At 43.7% G+C, this 20,825-nt stretch overlaps 1 protein-coding gene across 3 annotated transcripts; it reads left to right on the top strand.

Moving 5' to 3' along the window:
- Positions 1-358: 358 nt before the first annotated feature.
- On the top strand, positions 359-19,232 carry NDFIP1 (Nedd4 family interacting protein 1). Of its 3 annotated transcripts, none has more exons than XM_056349025.1 (8): positions 359-546; positions 10,616-10,703; positions 11,881-12,011; positions 13,024-13,111; positions 13,287-13,411; positions 15,158-15,224; positions 15,828-15,933; positions 18,288-19,232. In XM_056349025.1, exons 1-7 carry the CDS (start codon positions 502-504, stop codon positions 15,929-15,931), a joined length of 648 nt encoding a protein of 215 aa, XP_056205000.1. In that variant the 5' UTR covers positions 359-501; the 3' UTR covers positions 15,932-15,933; positions 18,288-19,232. The 3 variants fall into 3 exon arrangements, with proteins under 3 accessions (XP_056205000.1, XP_056204998.1, XP_056204999.1); XM_056349023.1 differs by having other exon boundaries at positions 18,256-19,232; XM_056349024.1 differs by having other exon boundaries at positions 18,233-19,232.
- The last annotated feature ends 1,593 nt before the right edge of the window (positions 19,233-20,825 follow it).

The raw sequence follows: 20,825 nt of genomic DNA, 5'->3' as shown, positions 1-20,825 counted from the left end.
ATTAATTATACATGCAGTTCCATAAACTACACTATACGTAGCGCACAGAACTTGTGGGGTCACTGCTGCACTGCCACGAACTGCCAGGGAAGGTGCTTGGGGCAGAGCTGCCTCGGGCCCCTCACGCTCTCACCCGCGGCCCGCTCCGCCTCTCGGTCCGGAGCCGGGCCCCCGCAGCTGGCTGCGGGCTGCTTTCAGTCTCCCTCCAGGCAGTCAGCGGAGCCGGCCCTGGGGCCACCCCGCCGCCGAGAGCGGCCTCGGCCCCGCGGCAGTTCCCGCTGCTGTGGGGACGCGCCAGGCCCGGCCCCGCGGGGCGGCCCGGTAGGCAGGCGGGGCCGGGGGCGGGCGCGGACGCGACAGAGCGTGACGGGCGGAGGGCGGGAACGGAGCCGCAGCGAGGAGCGACCCGACTGCCGCCGCAGCGCCCGTCGGGAGGCGGCCGGGCAGTGCCGCCGCCTAGGTCCTCCGACTCCGCCGCTCGCTCTCTCCCCTGCGAGCGTCATGGCGGCCGCGGCCGCCGAGCCCAGCAGCGGCCGATACCAGCAGGTGAGGGGGGCGGCGGGCACGCGAGCGCCGCGGCTCTGTAGGCCGCGCAGGGGAGTGGTGGAGCCCAGGGCCGGGCGGGGACCTGCCGCCGCTGCGCTGTGGGGCAGGGTGACGCTGCCGCCTCCTGTGCCCCGCGGCTGTGTCCCGGGGAGTCAGGCGGTGGCTCGGCCCTGGCCCGAGGCAGGGCGTCTCCCGGGGCGGCGGGTGGGCCGGGGCCCGGCCTGCGGGCGCCGCTGTCCCGCTGCGGAGGGAAGGTGGAGAGCGGGGCGGTGACTGGACTCGCGGCCTGCGGAGGCGGCGGCAGCAGCGCCTGGGGCGGAGGCCTGGGCTGCCCGCAGGGGCGCGGCGGGCCCCGCCGGCGGCCGGGCCGGGCTCATGTTGCGGTGCTGTTCACCGCCGGCTGCGGGGCCGCGCCGCCGCAGGCCTCACGCCGGGGCCGGTGTCTGCCGGGGCCGGCCTTGGCGGGAGGCGCGGCGGAGGGGCCGGAGCGACCTGGCGCGCAGGGGTCCGGCCCTGCCGGGCGTTTTCCTCTCTGGCCTCCAGCGATGCTGCGGAGACGCTCCGCGACCCCGGTTCCAGCCCGCAGGTGAGCGAACTTGCTGTGTTGTCTCTAGATCACTGTCAGTTTTACTTTATGTTTTACATGAGATGCATATGAAATCCCCGTAGGCCGGAGGCTGCCCTTAAAGAGCTCTCCCATAAATTTGAGGTTGTTCTTCCTTCCCTGCTTCCTGAAGGAAAGGATGTGTCTTTCCAAGAGCGTCAGCCTCACAGAATTTGGGGTCATTTGGGCCCTGCTGTGTGACCCAGCTCCCACTGGCACGCATTTCTGATGTGCAGACGTGGAGGCTTTTCTGCTTAAAGTAAGGGAGAAATCCCTTAAAATGGTACGCATTTCTCTCGTGTTTAACCAAGGCTCTTGTGAGGAATAGCTGTGTTATGACTCTGTCTTGGTAGCAATTTCAACTGTGGGTGGGCTCGCTCCTTTTAGCATACAAGATGCCCCTTCCCATTGGGATTATGACAGCTGGAGGCTTCTGCTTTTTACGTACTAGAAAGTTAAGTAAAACTTAGGGGGTTTGGGTTTTTTTTTTTATATTCTCTGCAAAACAGATGTGTTCGCTTACAAAGACAAATCTCTTTGTGGTTGTTCTCGGAAATGATAGGTACAAATAAGCAGGTCTCTTTACTAATCATCTTTCCCATTGGAGTCCTGCGACCCTGACAAACATTTTCACAAATGTCTTTTACAAAGGGATCTAGCTTTGTGTCCAGTCACCTTGTGGCTGTGGAAATTGGTGACAAAATGTGCTGAAGGACTTTCTTGCGTTGCTCTTCAGTGACTCTGTACCTGACCGATAAGCACAATCCTGGTTTCCTTAAAGAGAAATGTGTAAAGCTGTTGTTTCACCAGATCCCACTGACACATCAGGCAGACACACAGCAGACATCACTGTTGCTCTAGAGCATAACTGCATGGTACTGCAGAGATCAGGGAGGCAGGCTGTGCCCCAGAGGATTTATACTGCTAAAGACAAACAGGTAACGGAGGCCCCACAAAACGAGTGGTTTAGCTGGAGTGTGGAATCAGAAACTCGCATGTAAATAAATATATTTTTATGTAGCTATTTAGAAATTGCTGTTTTTCCCTCACCCTCTGCCAGAACCATGGTATTTGTATGTGTTGTAAAGTGTGTTATTGCTGAACTGGCTCCTAATGCTTGTGTTGCTCCAATAAACCCTGCAAGCTGTGAAACTAAAGATGTGGATTTGGTATTTAGATGAAGAGGAGATGAGAGGGTGGGAGAGTCTCTCTAGCATTAAATGTATCTATTTTCTTTCCATACATTGAAACCTGTTGTGTGTATGCATGTACAATTAATGAGTGCATCATGTGCCAGCAAATAAAGACTTGCAGTGAATTGGTAACTGTAAGGACTAGTGCTGAGTTACAGGGTCCAGTGTGTGCTGGAGGTAGCCTGTAGAAATTCAGAACAAGCTCATTTAATCTTCTAAATTATTGGATTCAGAGGCAGTGGAGGAGAACTGAGAATTTTACAACTTGATAGTTTGTGTGTGTGTGTGTGTGGGTGATAAGGGTAATACATTAGCAGATTTTGTTACATAGTTAGGCGATTCCTGTACAGCTAAATGGGACCTACCATCCGAGCATGCCAGGGTCACATAGCTCCTGCTCTGGAAAGTGTTACTAGTGTATTGACCTGTGTGTAGGAGCGGCACTGTTGAGGTGTGGGCACTATTTGAATGTGTACATTATTTGTAGGATTCCCTGAATGTGTGTATTTTCAGGGGAAAAAAAAAAGGTGTTAGTTAATGAGGATGACCTCAGGACAACGGAAATTGATAACTGAGTTTGAAACCTGTGTGTTTCTTCTTCCACCCTGTTCCGCAGCCTGTGCTGCCCTGCAGATGGGGGGTGCTGCCCCAGCACCCCAGCAGCCTCTTTTGCTGCAAACTCACAACCTGTGTCCGTTCACTAATACATGCAGTGTTAAAAGGGTGTTCAGTGGCATAGGATTTATTTTCTAAAGCTGGCTTTCTAGCACTTGTGCTTTGTTTTGGCATTAGATAATCTGATAAAAAATAGCCTGTGATGACGCCTATCGATGGATGTGGCAGTCTGATCTAATATACTGAGGAAGCGCAGCTTGATGAAGAGTAAAGCTAAGACTCCAGAGAAGAGAGCTCTGCTTTTCCAGCCCCTTTCTGTCAGGAGCGCAGGCTGGGGCAGTGTGCAGGAGCCAAGCAAGGTGGCAAGGTGGACCAGGGCAGACTGCTGGTTTTGGTTCCTCCTCTGTGGACTGGCTAATGGGGCCTTGGTGGGAATGGGAGATATTTGGGAGGAAGAAAGGCTGCAGCATGCCCTGGTAGTGTTATTCTGGGTGGTGTTGCATCCCAAAAAGGGACACTGGGAGGCTGTTGTCATTTAGACCTGCCTTTGGGAAAGCTGAACAAAGATGTTGCTGGGATTTGGTGGCTTAATGTCTTTTGAGGATAACCCCTGGATTGTGAATTCAGTGGCAGAACTGCATGTCGTCCTTAGCATAGAGACTAGTCTCCATTCTGCAAAAAACAGCCAGACTTTTAATAGGTTTATTTACACTGTGTGTTAACAGAGGCATGTTTTTTACTTGAAGCATTTGAAAATGTATGTGATTTATGTAATGTAAACCCACCTAGAAAAGGTAGGTGTGTTAAGTAATGAAGGTGTACTCCTTTTTAAAGTGGCATTTCTTCCTGTTCCACTTGTTGAAGGTTTACATGGATCAATTATCATTTTGTAAGGGGAGGTGTCTATGAGAAACATAAGGAAGAAAAATTTTGCCACTTGCTTGGTTTTCTTTCAGTGAAACTGTAGAAGAAATATGTTTCTGAAGATCTAGTGTGAATACGGTTTAAATCCATGAAGGATCTCAATACTTACTCAGTATCTGGGAAAGCAGGGGAGCAGACATCAGTTGCCACCTTGTGCTTACCTTAAGCTTGTATTTAATTTTTCAGTTGCAAAGGGGCACACAGATTGAAACTAAAAGATTAAAATATACCAAATCTTATAATGTCAGCAGTTAGAATTAGTGATGTTAGTGGCTATTTTTTTCCAAGGTACTTGTAGTATGCAGAAGATGTGCTTGCTAAAGATACAGGCAACTGATAAGAAAGGAAATTTTCAGGGTAGTTTGTTTTTACATTTTTTTTATTTTCTTGGTTTTTGTATTCAGACCAGTAGAATAGAAGATGTCAATTGACATAAAAACAGTAAAGATTTTTTTAAAAGTTGTGGAATAAAATCACATTTCTTGCACAGCTGCCACTCTGAGGTTCTGCTGCAGCATTGTCTGAAGTGGCCCAATGTGCAGGCTGATCTGAGCTCAGGTGACTAAAATCTCACCGCTTTGTTCTGAAACACCCACTTCTGTAGGCAGCAATACCTGTCAGGTGAGTTTGCAAGGTTTTAGTGATTCTGTGTGAAAAAGTAATTACAGAATTAAAACGCATTCTGTCTCTAAAACTCAAAGGACTCAGGACAGGCAGTGAAACGGTAGTAGTCCAGTATTACCACATAGCTAGTGTAACAGGAGAAAATAGCCTTGCATGCAACCTTTGTAATAAAATACTATCTCGAGTATGAGGATTGCGCTGGACTCTTAGTTGGACTTCTTTGGTGACTTTTTCTATCATCGCTAAAATTCAGTGGGGCTCTATCCCCATCTGGGGAGCAGATGTAGGAACAGGCCCTCAGGCCTTTGGGTTCTTAAGTGGCTGTCAGGAATGTGGTACCTCTTTATGCGGCCTTGGCATTGTGTCTTAAAAGTAATCATACCAAAAGCAAGTTGCAAAGGTTCCATGTGTGTGTGAACTCTGCTTCTTTGTCATTGGGACTAATGAGAAAAATGCAATATTAAGGTATATCCATTCTGTTCTCTTACTGCCTCTTGTGAAATTTCCAAATTTGATACATAGTGCCACAATGGGATTTTTTTTTCATTGAAGGTAATGTAACATTCTTCATATGACAGTTAAAAAAATGTGATATTTTAAAATGCCTAAAAGATGCAGAGGTTTTTCTGTTATGTCTTAGTATCCAGAAAAATGTTAATCTGATCCTAAATGTTATGGTATGGCCTTATGCTTTAAGTGGGGGAAATTGTTACAGCTATCTAAGATTAAAACCTACTTCTTCTGCATTAAGACCTTGAACACTCAAATCTAAGGACAGTATGTAGGCGCAGGTTTGTGCTGGCCCAAGTGCTTGTTTATGGTCTAGCCAGACCAGTGTAATTCCCCGTTTAAACAGAGGCAAGGGAATTGGATCACTCTGTTTCCCAGGTCTGAGGTGTTATTTCCATGTTGTCAGGCCATTAACTGCAGTGAGTCAGTGAATAACAACACCCTCGTGGGTTGTATTTTGTTGGACACAAAATACATTTTGATTTGTGTTTTTTACCTTGGTAGCTGGGAGGGTTGTTGCAAACATACCCTTCAGGTGGATGCTCCCTCTGGTTTCTGGTCCTTGCCCCGTGCCGTGCGTCCTGCTGTAGCTGTGTGCTCACTGTGTGGCAGGGAGCTGGTCCAGCTGGAGGAGGGGGGGGGGGGGGGGGGGGGGCGGGATGGGGAAGGTATGTTTTGGGAAGGGGAGTGGGGAGTGGAGGCATGGTTTTCAGTGCTTTATTAAAATGGAGTAGCTCAGGTTGGCAGGGACCTCAGAAGGCGCCCCCCAGAGCTGGGCTGTGCTTGGGGCCCTGGGGAGAATCAGTTCCCCAGCACAAGGCTTGGGCAGGAGCATCAGCATTTCCCCAGTGTGGGGAGAAGCCAGGGAAGAGTTTGCTTAGACAGCATGCCCCCCGTCCCCTCGCCCTGACGGCCCGGCCCACCGTGCCCCGGTAACGGGTGAGTCACCTAAAACCTGCACAGCCCACCCCATGCGGTGGTGCCTGAGCGGCAGGGAGCTGGAGTAAACAACGCTATTTGGGGCTGTCACTCTCCTTTGGTTAAATGAACTGGAAGTGCCTACGGGAGAAAACAGTTATTTGCTTGTCAAGTAGAGGGCTGATGAATGTGGCTTGACTTGTGTAATAGCTTATCATTTTTCCTGCTGATTAATAAGCTGATATTAAGATATAGGAGTTTGCAACAGCATTGGGCAAAAGTCAGGATTTCAGATCGGGGTACGTTTAAAGTGAAGCTTAAGTCAGTAGAAATAATTCTCTTCTTCACAGTTGGTAGCAACTTTTTGTCTACTTCCGAAAGGTCAGAGACAGGGAAGGAAGAAAGTAAGGGGTGTTGCAATGGGAATGAGGTGTAAGCTTTTTGTGGGCAGGCTGTTGTCTTGCTGGGGTACTCTCAGATTTAGTGGAGATACAGATTTTTATTTATTCTTTTTTTTTTTTTTAACATTTGGCTTGCAAAGGTTACGATTTCATTGTTCTGAAAAAAATCAATTCTGACACCTTTTTTAAAAAAATGGATTCTCTTTCTGTCATTAGCCTAAATATCTGGCTTTTTTAAATCTCAGAGAAACCATAGTAACAATAACAATGAGATCTGATTAGGGTTATCTTCATTCTAGAATTCCTGTGTGGGCTTTCGGTGCAGTTTTACTTTGCGTGCACAAACATAAAATAAGAACTGAAATGCAGTAAACATTGATGATGTGTGGCTGAGGTGATACATTTACTGATGATACATTGCTAAAGGCGAAGCTTGTAGTAATGCTGATTTAGTGCAAAGAATATTTGTATGCAGCCTAGGACTTGGGGCAGGGAGAGGTTAAAAAAAATTATCCAAAGCTGTGTCAGCAGCCCATGTGCTAAGTGTAGAAAATTTGGAAGAAATAACAAATATATTTTTTGGGAATGCTGTCCTCAACGTTTGCGTCGAAATATTTTGAAACATTTTGTAAGTTTTGAACTTAATGCTACTGCGCTGCATGTATAAATGTGATACATCTCAGCCAGGGGGCAGTGGCAGACAAAGGCAATGTCTTACTCAGAGCCAAGCTTCTGATGGTGTTTTTTTTGAAAATAAATGTCCCTGGGTCTTACCCTGTTCTATCAGGCAACTTTCAACAGCCAGACTTTTGGTTTAATAACTGTATGCGTTGCTGTAAAGACTACCTTATTTTTTAATGCCACAAATACAAGAATCAGGCTTTAAAATCCATCAGTGAAATCAAAGAAAGAATACCCTTCAGCCTCAGCAAAATAGGCTGAAGTCAAACACTGCTTTAATCAGGTTCTCTGCGTTCTGTGATCTCTCAGCAGCGGCCTGAGGGGGAACTGCCCGCTACACAAACCTGAGTAGCGAGTAGCGCAGCCTTCCTTGTTGTGTACCTGGTGCTGCATGGGGCAGGAGGCCATGGCAGCGGGGCCATGTGAGGCCTGATGAGTCATTCTTCCCCGTCACATGAACGCTTGCTGCTTTGATAATAAGCACTGAGTTGAATTTTAGAGGCCTGGAATCATTAGAAGGGCTGGAAGGCATTTGTGTACCTTGTCCTTCAGAGGAAAAATCTGTTTTCTGTAACTGTATACTTTCTATAGCCTCTAGCTCGACCTTAAAAAGTAACTGCGTTTTTTGTGTCATCACCTGAATTGTGATGGTTTGAAGCCAGCAGTGAGTTCAGCTTGGTTTCTCCCACATGATATTGTTATAAAATACACTCTTTTCCAATAGTAAAAAAGAAATACGTAAGAATTCCAGTGGTAGAAATTAATATTACACTTATCTGTGTCCTGTTTTGTTTCATCTCTTCCAGTGTTGTCATATCTAGTGCTTTCCTTCCCCCTCCTTGGTGTTGTACTTTTAGGCTGTATATGTAGTCTTTCTTAGAAACATTAGGGGTTTAATTTCTGCCAGCCCTGACTAAGGGAGTAGGTAATGCAGAGCATGTGGTATCCGGGGAGTATCCCTAGCATGTCAGAGTCTTTCCTCCTTCGGTAATAGACTGGGTGCTGTGGAGGCAGAAGAAAAAAAAAAGGGGAGAAGTATTGAATTTTCATGGACAGACTGAAAATAAGCATGGTGGAGCATTTTCTGAGAATTTATAGACTGAAGAGCTGGGAGACCGAATCAGCTTATTTCACTCTGGGTTTTACTGGGTTATTGCGCAGGTTGCCCCTCTCATGCGCGTGCAGGCTGCTCTTGAATTTCTGCAGCAGTGCTCTCTCTCTTTTTTTAAAAAAAAAATCTTTTTTTAAAGCTTATTAATAGGCAATTCACAAGTTTGCATTTTGTTCTTATGACTCAACTCCATGGGGTTTGTAAAATAAGGTATTTTTGTTTCTTTATAAGGGTTCATGCTGAGTTAGCTAGTTTGAAAAAGATGGAGACGCATTGTTGTTGTAGGAGTTACTGGAGCTTACCCTGTTAATTGCTCGGCGCCCTGAGGCTAATTAAAGGTGCTGCCATCGAAGCAGGTACCTGCCACCTCCGCAGCCTCGCTCCTGAGGCACGGGAAGGGATTGATCTGGTATGGGTTCACATCTGTCCGGGAGCCAGCATTTTTGATGCCTCCTGCTGACAGTCGCAGCATCTGTGCTAGGAGGTGCTTTTGGTGTAATACGGATTACATTTTCATCCGGATCACTAAATTTCTTCTTCAAGGAAGTAGTTCAGCTTTGTGCCATGTGGGGAGTTCTTATCCAGAAAGCTTGGGGCTGACCAGCTCGCTCCCTCTTTGGTTTTTTTTATCACCTCTCCGGCTTGGAAAACGTGAATGGGGAGAGGATGGAGGCTTGCTCTTAGAGTAGCAAGGTGAGCTTTGTCGGATAGTGAAACAGAATGCAGTGCTGTGATGTTCTGTTGTTTTGGTACAGCTGAACTGGGTGACAGTGCTACTGAATTTTTTCCAGTGCTTCCTCCTGTTGTTTCTTCCCCTCTCTGCCTCTCATCTGACCCCTTGGACCTGCCAGCAGAACCGCTAGTGTTGTTGCCTGCTCACACAACTAATGTAAATTAGTTTTTTTTAAATTAGTTTTAATTTAAATTGTTAGGTTAAACTCCTTTAACAGCAGGTGTGTTTAAAGTCTTTCTGGCGTAAGAGATGTGGGGAGCTGTGACACATCAGCTATACTGGCAGGATGGGGAGGAAAGTGGCCTCCTTACCTAGGAGGTGAAAAGCCAGCGGGGACATTGTGTCTGGCCGCAGTGCAATGAACCATGGACTTGCAGTTACTCCTTCTGTGTGTGCTCGCAGTTGTGCAGCTGATGGAAGCGTGCAGCAGTCTAGTTAATGGCAGAGAAAATGAAAGGATTCATGCTCTTCTCAGCAAACTTGTAGGACTTGGATGTGTCACGATTCAGACAGGCAGCTGTGGTTTGGATGCAAATGTCCAATCAATTGCACTTAAAACATCTCAAAAAAGTTTTGGCTTTGACTTTCACGGAGAGCATGGATGTAGTCTGATCTTAGGCAGCAAAAGGAATAAAAACCTGAGACACACAACAGTTATGTATAAAACAAAACCTTCCTTTAGAAGTGTGAGCTGATTTTAATTTTTTTTCTTGGTAATACATACAAGTAAAACAAGAACACATGCCCACCCCCTCACCCTCCTGCATTAAATGTTTGGTAATAACTTGAATGGCAACGTGCCTCTCCAAAGAAAAGAAAGCAAAATGTCATGGATGGCTTGAAGAATATTAGCACGGATGAGCAGGAGGGATAGTTCAAGAAGCTGTTGAAGAAGTTGCAGGGTTGCTATTGTTTAGTGGTGATTACAAAGGAGGAAGGTAGTACTCTTCTGTTCAGGCCAGTGGTTTAGTCCCAAGGTGCTCTTTTGAAATGAGTTGTCTTTCTGCATACAACCTCAGCATCTTTGTTGACGCGGTGATGAGAAGTGGAAAGAAGAAAAAAAAAATTAAATTTCTCATTTCCTTTCTGGTGCATTCTGCTTTGAATGCTTCTGGCCTGGTATTGCTGGCTTCTCTGATCAAAGCCTGGTGTGCCTACCTGCTTCATGTGGCACTGTATATTTGATGAGCTGTTTGGTTATTTATACAGAACCTGTGGGAAGCACAGTGCACAAAATAAACTTTCTCCTTTTCAGTAATGCAGTGTGAAAGTTTGAAGGGAAATGCCAAGATGCATGCTTGTATGTATCATTATATAATGTCTCCATGTACAAAAAAAATACAGCAAAGCCACAGGCAGCAGTGGTTTTGGTGGGTATCTTGTGATATTTCTTTGACTAAAACAGATGCAACTGCAGCTCCTAAGCAGTGTGAGCTGAGGAATCTGAGGAAGTACCAGGGAAATGAAAAGGTATTGAGAAGGTATGTGCTGTGCTTTGTTGAAGTCCAGGTGTGTGAGGATGCAATGTAAAAACACATTAAAACTGAGGTGGCATGTTGATTGTTTAAAGTGGGAGTGCTTCAGAGAGAAGCTGAGCAGCTGCTCCTATGTCCTATGGTGTCATAGAACAGTCTTCTTCTTCCAGAAGAGTCTGTTGTGTGCAAATAAAACTGGGGGGTGGGTGGGGGGGTGGGTGGGAATTTTTGCAGAACTCGAGAAACCCTGTTAACCTCTCCTCTGTGTGGGTCTGTTCAGCTGCAGAATGAAGAGGAGCCAGGCGAGTCTGCATCAGTGGTGAATGACGCCCCTCCACCTTACAGCAGCATTTCTGCAGAAAACACAGGTAAATTCAACTGCAAGGAAACAGCTACGTTTGCTCTGTTTTTCCTTCTTACTTGTTTTTATTACTGACAGATGGCATTGTAGCATCCTTACCAAGGCTGCGAAGGATCAGAATTGATCCAGAGAGACTGTTGTTACTTGGGGTTTAGAAGATGCATTTTGGCTACATTCATCTGATGTCATACCATCAAGTGGTGTTCAAGTTACATTTCACAGTGTTCTTGGTAGATCGAAGACAGTTCAAAATCAAAGTGCTATGAAGATTTGTGGTTCCCCTCTCATTATTTGGCATTTGGATGATGCTGTGCTCCTTCCAAAAAGGACTTGTTACTTAAAAGGGATTAAAGAATTCACTCTTCCTGTAGTTCTCAGCAACTGAGTACTTGGTCATAAGAATTATACTTATTCTGAGTCATTATACTGTCATGTCACTCGTAGCTTTAGCAAACCAGCTTGTTTTGTGCTGATTATGTATCAGGGTATTTTGGCTGAGGTAAATCTTGCAATTTATTTTTTCCCCTCCAGTACTTTCAGAGTCAGCTGTTTAAATAAGATTTGTGAATAAAATGCAGCGTACTGTCAGCCTCTCAAATAGCCAGCTGGCTTTGGATAGAAGTTTGAATACTGTGTTTCTTGAGCTGCTTGTTGAGTGTCCTGCCTTGGCACAGTAACCATAAAGATGTCCCATCAGTTCTGGTCCCTTAGTGTGTGTCAGCAAGTGGTGCTCAGAAATGCTATGTTTGATTTTTGCTCCAATCCCTTTCCCCTCCATCAGAAAACAGTTTGAAGTCGGTCTCTGGACAGATTGGTCACCAGTGGCCTGAGGCTTGCAGTGATCCTTTGACTCACTCAAACCTCTTGGATTTGAAAATACGACTACTTCTGTTTATTGAAGTTAGGAGAGACACAGCATGTATCACTGTTTTAAAAAATTAAGTACAGCCAGGTATGTTAAAGCAGTGCTTTGTATATTACTTGGTATTACAAGGTACTCCTGTTTTTCACTTTCTGTTTTAGGATGGGAAGAGGCTAGAAGGGTGGGTAGGGAACAGAAGGGGCAGGCTTCAGCAGTATGGGATACTGGGGTCTTTTGAAGTCATCTGAAACCCTTCTTATTCCCCACGTGGCGTTCTTAAGGAACCGACGAGTTACCTTCTATATAACGGGGTTTTTTTCAGCTTATTTTGACTACAAGGATGAGTCAGGATTTCCTAAGCCTCCATCTTACAATGTGGCCACAACACTGCCTAGTTATGATGAGGCAGAGAGAACCAAGGCTGAAGCCACAATTCCCTTGGTTCCTGGAAGGGTGAGTATGCTGGCTGTATGTCTTCCACATTTCTTGTGTAGAGTTTCTGGTTTAACTCCTGCTGATCAAGTGTCATGACTTTTTTCTTTCTTCTTGATTTTTGTTGTTTTGTTGGGGTTTTTTTTAAGCTTTCTGGGGTGGTGATATTGCATACTCCTAAGAGTTCTGTAGCAATTTTTTTTTTTGTTTTGGTTGTTTGGTTTTTTTAATTTTCCTCTGGCTATGATGATGTAAAACATCTCAGTAATGCCAGCATGTGCTATCCAGATTACTTTGGCAAGCTGACAGAGGCACTGTACTGTAGCCATGTGCACTGCCACTGGTTGGGGTTTTTCTTGTTTTTAATTTTCTTTTATTAAGAGACTTAGGATTATTTGTTCCACCATCTAGCATATCTACCTTGATACTCCTGCTGCTTCCTTACTTGACTTTTCCAGAGGTCAGTGTAGCTGGTACAAGGATGATAAAACCATTCTGTCAGAATGATATTTTTAAATTTTTTTTTAATTTCTTTTTGTTTTTTCAACATTGTCTCTTGTTCAGTCTCTTCTTCTGCCCCTGCTAGCATTAGATGTTCACTGTTCGTTGTACTTCTGTGCAGAAGCCAAATTCCTTGCTGAGATGATAAGTTTAATTTTTTTATGAGTAGGGGAATTCCTTACAGTAAGAACAAGAATATCCTGGATCTTGACTATCCTAAAAATAAACAAGCACATACATAACATTTGTATTATGTATATAGTTCATGCCTTGCCTCATCTCAGGATGAGAAGCAGGAATTTTTCCTCCTTGCATTTGTAGCCTTTTGAGATTCAGGATTCCAGGCCCCTGCCCCATGGAGGAATTCCCTTAAATGTAAATGAAGCATTTTGTATCCCTCCATTGTATGCTGCTTTTTGAGGGTTATACAATTTGCTGGCCCTTTCTTGAAGAGCCACATGCAGAATTGGGATTGCCATATGGGTTGGACTGATTTAAATCCACCCATGTCTTGTCTCGCTTTAATTTGCAGGATGATGACTTTGTGACACGGGATGACTTTGACGACACCGACCAGTTGAGGATAGGAAATGACGGCATTTTCATGCTAACTTTCTTCAGTAAGTACATGGTGGAACTCAAGTGTTTTTAGGGAGTGACCCAAAATAGCTGTTTTCACACTTAATGCTTATGTAGCACCAGGAAAAACCTGTGTGTGAGGATTTTATGGTTTTTCCTTTTTTTCCTTTGAATGTAAGGAGGGCTTAACCTGCAGCTTTTATCCTACTTTCTCAGTGGCATTCCTCTTCAACTGGATTGGATTTTTCCTGTCTTTCTGTCTGACTACTTCAGCTGCAGGACGATACGGGGCCATTTCTGGGTTTGGTCTGTCTCTTATTAAGTGGATCCTTATTGTCAGGGTAAGTAGTGTAGTGCAAAACACACAGATGGTGGTACTCTTTTTTTTAATTATTATTATTATTCCCCCCCCCCCCCCCCCCCCCCAGCTTGTTTTTATGTTCCTTATACCAAAGTTACATATGTAGCTGTTTATAACACAATAGATTGAGCCCCTTATTTACTAAGAACAGTGGTTTTTCATCATGCTGCCCTGTTTATGTGCTGGAATTATTATAATAATTAAATAATAATAAAAGAGAATAAAGAGTCCACACCCAAGTATGGTGCTGTCTGATAGAGCCATTGTATTGGTTCAGAATGTGTTTGTGTGTTGAGCAGTAACAATGATCTGATCTTTGTAAAATGTTTATCCAGGTAAATCAAGCTCTGCTGTTAGCACAGGGACGTTTGTCTCCAGTGTGCTGTTCCTTAGGTGCTCCTTGGAGGGGGCGGGGGGGAAGTCTCTAAAACGTGGGATATCGGATGAGGAGAGGGGAAATAGGGACTTAGGCATTAGGAGGGGTGAGGTTCGCTTCTTTTGGCTGGAAGAGGCAGGTACCGTTTGGTCTGTGACACGGATGGGAGAAGCCCACTGGTGCCCTCTGGTGCAACGTGCCTGCGGCACAAGCAGGAGAGGATCAGGGGGAGGCACACTTTTCTGTTTTATTTCCACAAAAACTCGAGGCATATCCAGGCTGTTAAAATATCCACTGTGCTCCCCTCCACCAGATCACACGGGGAGAGGAAGGGAAGGACTGATCAGAGCCTAATTCCAGAGAAACCTTTTTAGAAGGGGGATGTGGGGTGTGGGATGTAAAGGTGCTGATGCCAGAATAAATGGGAAAAAAAGGCCAAAATTTTTTTGGAGGGACTGGGAGAAAATACTTCTATCAGAAAGGCTTTATCTGGGGCCTGTGAAAATGGCATGCAGAGATCCTGGGCTGAAAGTTTTAATTTCAAGCAAAAAGGCTTGTTAGCTTTGAGTAAGTAGAAGCAGAGAGCGTTAGTGTTAGGGCTGGCACTTCATACCTAATCTTTGAGGCTAGGAGTTAAAATTTGTAAATACAGCATGTGTTAACTGTTTCTGTAGAAAGTTAAGCTTTTTGGGGTCATCTTTTAAAAGTGGTTGTTAAGAACCATTTGCTGGACTAGGAGGTGTGACAGAAACAGGTGACCTTAACTGGATTTGATTTAAACTTTGATAACAGGCTTACCTTTTGTTAGGTTTTTAAGCTTGAATAGAACGAAACCACAAAAAATTACACTGTATTTACCACCGACATAGTGAACTTAAGTGCTCTGATAGTGCCAGTGCCTTTCATTTCAATATGCAGTAATTTTCCCAATAGAAAATCTTGTCAAAGGGTTCCGCAGATGTGGAATTTCTTTTTCAACCGTACTTTTGTTTGCAGTCCAACCTTACAGTGTTGTAATTACTATGATGCACTGCTGCAAACCTGGTTTTCCCTTTCAGAAACTGCAACTGAGGTTGTATCAGACACACGAGGGAAAATAGTATTTTACCAGTAGCGTTTGTCTGCTCCACTGATGGCAAGAGTTTGTGGCTGAGTGTTGAATCTGTTCCATTCCCCTTGGTTGGAGTTGGTCTGATGTGTGTAGAAAAACCTTAAATGAGAGTTCGTGGAGGTAGTTTGTTCCTTGCAGTCCTCATGCAGTGTCTTGTATGCAGTGGGCTTGATCTGGTTACTGCTGAAATTGGTGAGAAAAGGGGTCTTTTTTTATTTGTTTTTTGGTTTTTTTTTTAGTTCTCCACCTATTTTCCTGGTTACTTTGACGGCCAGTATTGGCTTTGGTGGGTCTTCCTTGTACTAGGTGAGTATTTGGGACAGTGAGAGGGAATGCATGCTTAAAAACTTTGTAAAGTGCAATTAGGGCTTTTGTGAGCGTAGCTTTACTGGCTATTAAAATGCATGTGTACAGATGTAAAACTGAAATGTAACCCTCACAGTACTGCTCTTACTGAATGCCTTCTAGGTTTTAAAGGTACACAAAACGGCTGTCCTTTTGTTGTCCTTTCTTGGTGGCAGCATCCCATTTATCTCGCAGAAGAAGTAAAGAACAAACAATGCTTGTCTTCAATAGTAACTGATATTGTATCTGTTCTAATATCTTAAATGGAAGAGTGGGTTGTGGTCTTTATTTTTTTTCTCTTCTTTTTTCCTCCCTTGGACGTGACATGATCTCATTTGGAGTCAAAAGTTTTGTGATTACCTAAGGAAAGGTTGTTTATGAGATTTTCTGAAACTGTCATTGATTAAGTGTTATCGATAGCAAAAAAGCCTTGCATTTAGTCGGCTGTTGTGTGTCCTAGAAACTTAGGTCCCTCTGTACTGGTAATGGTGAGTTGAACCGCTTCCTCTCTAGTTGAAGAAGCAACACCTGTGTTAACTGGACAAATCTGTTTCTTCCATCTAGGTTTTCTGCTGTTCCTCAGAGGATTTATTAATTATGCAAAGGTTAGGAAGATGCCAGATACTTTTACCACTCTCCCCAGGACCAGAGTTCTCTTTATTTACTGAAGGTAAACTTTCTGCTTTTCTCAGTTTGTTCTGTTTTCATTTTTACTCTACTTAGTGACTCTTTTAGGCTAGACTTGAGTTTGCTTCAATATTTTTAGAACACAAGGCAGCAGAAAACAGTTGTTTCTTGGTATCGCACGCAGAGCTGCTGTTTCCACAGAGTCCAGACTGCCTTGGTAGAGAGCAGAGGAATACCTGACATTTAGTCCAGAGTTTTTGCTTTGAGGAGTTGTATATTCATTAGATTCCATGACTTGAATTGTAAGAACAAAATCTCTGCCCCTTGGTATGGCAATGTGTTTGGCAAGTGTGCCTTTCAGAATAAATCACGTGCCTGAAACACGTGGTATGTCCTAAATGTGAGTAAAGGTCACAGAATATTGTTAGAAGATTGTGCCAGTGTCTTTGGCTTATGTCCCAGAAACAACAATTTGTCTGAATTTTGCGTGCTGTTTGAATTTTCTGCCAAGTTCCTGAAGAAATTAAACTCCTGCACACCTTTGCTCTTTGAACACCCCTCCCATATATTTGAACATACCAGCTTGCCTGAATATCTCAAAAATCTTAAGGCCTGAAAGTCTTTCTCTTAAACGTTTCAGCCTTTTCTATGGGACTTTAAAGGAGGCTTAGGTAGTTGAACCCTTCTAGCATAATTCCCTGCTTACAGCAGATAATGGCCATGCCTTAACTGGCCCTCTCTCCCTCAGGGGAAGGAAATCCTCTAATGGTTGCTTCCCAAATGGTGAATGCAACATGATGCTCCCTTTAGAAACATCATAATAACACTAGATTTCTCCAAGACAGGACTGAAGCAATTGCAGCTGGGACAGCAGTATAAAGAAACCGAACAAAACCCAGCTTTAAATTGGGGGTCATTAAATTGTTCAGCTTCTAAAACCGAGGCTTGATTTTTCCAAATGCATTTTCCTTTTATTAGAAACTGCAAACTGCATAAGATTCTGCTTCATTTCTAGTCTGTATGAGAACATGCTACATAAAACGGCATTTGTGCAGTGTTTTTTAGCTTGAGTTTTCCACTGGTGATAGCGTGTAAAAGTAGTTGAGTCAATTCATTGAAGTGTTCCAGTTCCGTTTAATAAAGTTATGTTTTATGACCTCCTCCAGGATTTGTAATATCCTCTCAAATTCCTGCTGAGTCACTAGAGGGTTTATTTCCCCCAGTTGTATGGTCATGTAATGTGAGTGTTTAAGCATCAGCTTTACCATCAGTTTGTTCTCACTGAACAATTTATATTTTTTTTTGCTGCTTTACTGAAACTATTTTTTCACTTATTAAAGAAACTGTGTGGTTTCTTGTTGCACAGGCTTGAAATTTTTAATTTTTGAGACCTTGCTTATGAGGATGGAGGTGTAAAGTGTTTTAATTTTTTTATTATGTGTTTGTTGGGGGGGAGGGGGTGTTGTCATTTTACAGCTTTCAAAAAGCACTCTCTCTTTTATATATGTTGAGATAAATATCCAGAATACTTTCTAAATATTACAACTTTGGCACTTCCCCTACAATAAATCTTTAATCCTAAATTCTGAGCAGGGAAACCACAAAAGACTTGGATTTTCAGCATGTTATTGTTCTTAAGATTAGATTTCCACTGTAGGGCATAATGAAAAGCGTATGGTGAATGATCATTTTCATTTTAGACCAGGGATAGTTTTTAGAAAACTAGGAGGGGAAGAATAATTAGTGCCAATAATATTTATGCAATAAATTATACAAATAAATCAGTGAAAATAGGAACGGGTAAAGATTAAACTAATCAAAAGGTTTGTGTTTACTGTTCGGTCTGCGTGTGCTAGTAATCGGCATTATCCTTGGCAGTGTCTCAGCACAGTACATCAGCTGTATGACAAGTGGAGGTGGTTTATGTTGGATCTCAGATTTAAACAGCTCTAGCCAGTATGGCCGGAATAGACGGTTTGTGAGAGCTTTTGTCATGTTCGCACCAGAACACTTGACAGGAAGATACAATACTCATAATCATCCTGCGTGGATGCAGCAACTAAAGACTGAGTCAGATTTTGTTCTCATAGTGTAAATGCACTTAATTCCATGCACCCATAGGTTTTTATGCCAGTGTTTCTAAGAGCATCATCTGGTTTAGTTTCTGTGTTCCCCTAAGGAATTTTAACTCTTCAGAACTGTAAAATATGCAGAAAACTACAGAGCGTTTTGATAGAGTTAGTCATTGTGTACTGAGATACTTGATAAGCTTTAGACATCCTGCACTCTTTGTGAGCTACATCCTTCTGTTATCTAAAATAACAATCTAACTATAGTTTCAGTATTCAATATCCTTCTCTGACAGATGTTTTCTGGAAAATGTCTTCCTGCATATAGTGAATACTCCCTCAAGAAGCAACAGCACACCTGCAGGAAGTGAATCAAGACTCTGGAGCAGAAGAAAAATAATCACCTGCTTTAAAATAAATAAACGTACTGTTGGAAAACAAAACAAACAAACAAAAAAAGAGATGCATTTCTTTCTATTGGTTTCTAGGTGTAAAATTTTAATAATTAATGCTGAATTCTGTAATCATTAACTCATTAGTGGCTAATGTTTGAAAAAGCTGTTGCAGTTGAGTCTGTGGCGTGCTAATAAAGCCTTATATAGATTGTTTCTGTAGTGATTTTGGTAGCATGAGCCATGCCCAGGAGCCAGCAGGGGCCAGGCTTGCTTTATTTCCTCCTCTATCCTGGGAGCCAGTTTGGGCTCTGGTCTGTCCTGTACAGCCTGTGTAATGCTGAGGGCCCAAAGGGATGACCTCAAAACTTGAAGTGGCTTTGCTATGGTTACACATCTTTCTGCTGTGTAAATCCGATAGCATCTGCACTGTTGAGGGCTGAATGGAAAAAAATGGGCCTATGCGGTACAGATTCTTGAGGTGTAAAACAGGTATTAATTTTTTGATAGTCTATATTCAATGTTGTAGTATACTTTACTTTCATACTGCCTACTTTTTTGGGCTATATAGGGATTTTCATGGTACACATTGGTAGTGTAAAAATGAAAGATCACGTTGCAACTTTGTATAAAAAATTACCTTGCAAAACAAAGGCTTCCCCCCCCCCCCCCCCCCCCCTTTGGCTTGAGACTTGAGACAACTCCTAACATACCTGTAATTCTTGCTTTTGTAATTTGTGTTAGCAGAGACTATGATAGGTTATAAATGTAGATTTAATGTGCACTTCTGTGCTTTCTGCCAAGTGGTAATTCACTTCAGAGTTTTACTATGTTGAAACTGTAAATATAGCAAAACGTTAATAAATATCACTTATGTAGCAGTTTTTGCTGTAGAGCAGTGTTTAATTTGGTTTCAATGCTTTGTTGCACCTGGTTATCGATTACATATGCAGATTATCTATGGGAATTTCATTGCTTTTCCACAGCAAGTGTACCGCAGATCTCCACTCCAAGGTGTCTTCCGTTTTGTAACCAGGTTTTCAAACCCCAAGACAGTCCTCAATGCCAGCCTGGTGGGTCAGGAAATGGTAATTCCATACATTTTGGGGGGGTGTTGGATTTTTTTTGTAGTTTCACATACAGAACTTATCTGCCTCATGACATGTTTTGTTCATGGTTTTGGTTCGTGGCTGAACTTCTCAGATGTGTCGTAGTCACAAACAACTGGTTGGGGCTGACAGAGTTAGACGGAGGTTACACAAAGACTTCCTTTTTAAACAAGGATGAGTGTACACAGAGGGAATTAAGTTTGTCCTGCAAGGCAGAAGATATGTAGCATTAGGAAACTCTTTGAGTCACGTTTGCCCAAACTTGGTACATGAGCCGTGTATTTACTCTTTTGGCATCTGGGCCTTATTTGGTCTTGTATATTCAGAGAACTTGAATATTTGGCATTCCTCTTTCTCTTCATTGGGTGGCCTGAAGCTGCAGACACCTGCTGCTCCGTCTTTCCTCTGCAGACAGCAGTTCTGGGAGTGCAGGGGAGGGATGTGTGTGCTGCCAAAAGCGGGTAGGTGACAAGACTCTGAAGAAATCCACGTTTGTGTTCAGTGTGGGTTAACACAGACTCCAAGCTCAAATAATTATTTTGGGTCTGTGTCAGCTCAGCCACTTTATACCATGTAAGTGGCAGGTCTGTGGTCATCTGCAGTAACCAAATAAATGCCTTCGGCCTTCCTGCTTGTGTCTTGTTAGCCAGGTTGGTTTTGCCTTCCAACATTGTAAGCATCTGAGCAGGTTCATACAGGATTCACACATAATCTCCCAGAAACGTATTTCATCTTTTGATTGGGGACCATTCTTCTCCAGAGAGGGGAGGTGGCCACGTTGGCTCAGCCCTTACAATGGGTAATACTTGTGATTTCCATGGAGGTTTTTAAATGTGCTGCCTCAAGGTGACCTTTGCAGAAGACCGAGCAATGTGGTTTTTTTCTGAACCTTGCTTGAGTGGTAGGGTTTGCACTGCATCTTCTGTACTGCATGCGCCTGAAATAGCAGCATATTGCTACTCCCCCTTGGCCCCCCCCCCATTTTATATTAGTTTATGTTTTGATAACCCCAGGATTCCTTGACTGTGACGACCTATATGAATCTTACTCGGGCCAGGCTGTGTTTAGCACATTGGCATGTTGGGGTGCAGCCTCTGAGTGAGGGAGTGATCAAGCAAACACTGAACCTCTTCTTTAGCCGTTGGCCACGGAGGGGATAACAAGAAATGCTAATAGAGATGGAGATTCTGTAGCAAATCACTCTAAATTTAATAATCTCACCATTTCTATGCAAGAAGCATTAAGCTGTCTAGTATTCATTTTAGCTAATGGTGCCTGGAAGAGGGATGGAGGCTTCATGGGCTGTGGCAGGGCTGCAGAGCGGCTGTGCCATGGTAGGAAGAGAGGTCCAGCAGACACAGGCAT

This window comes from Falco biarmicus, chromosome 8 (genome assembly GCF_023638135.1).
Source record: "Falco biarmicus isolate bFalBia1 chromosome 8, bFalBia1.pri, whole genome shotgun sequence".
NCBI classification, from domain to species: Eukaryota; Metazoa; Chordata; class Aves; order Falconiformes; family Falconidae; genus Falco; species Falco biarmicus.
This window is presented reverse-complemented; position numbering and strand designations above follow the sequence as displayed.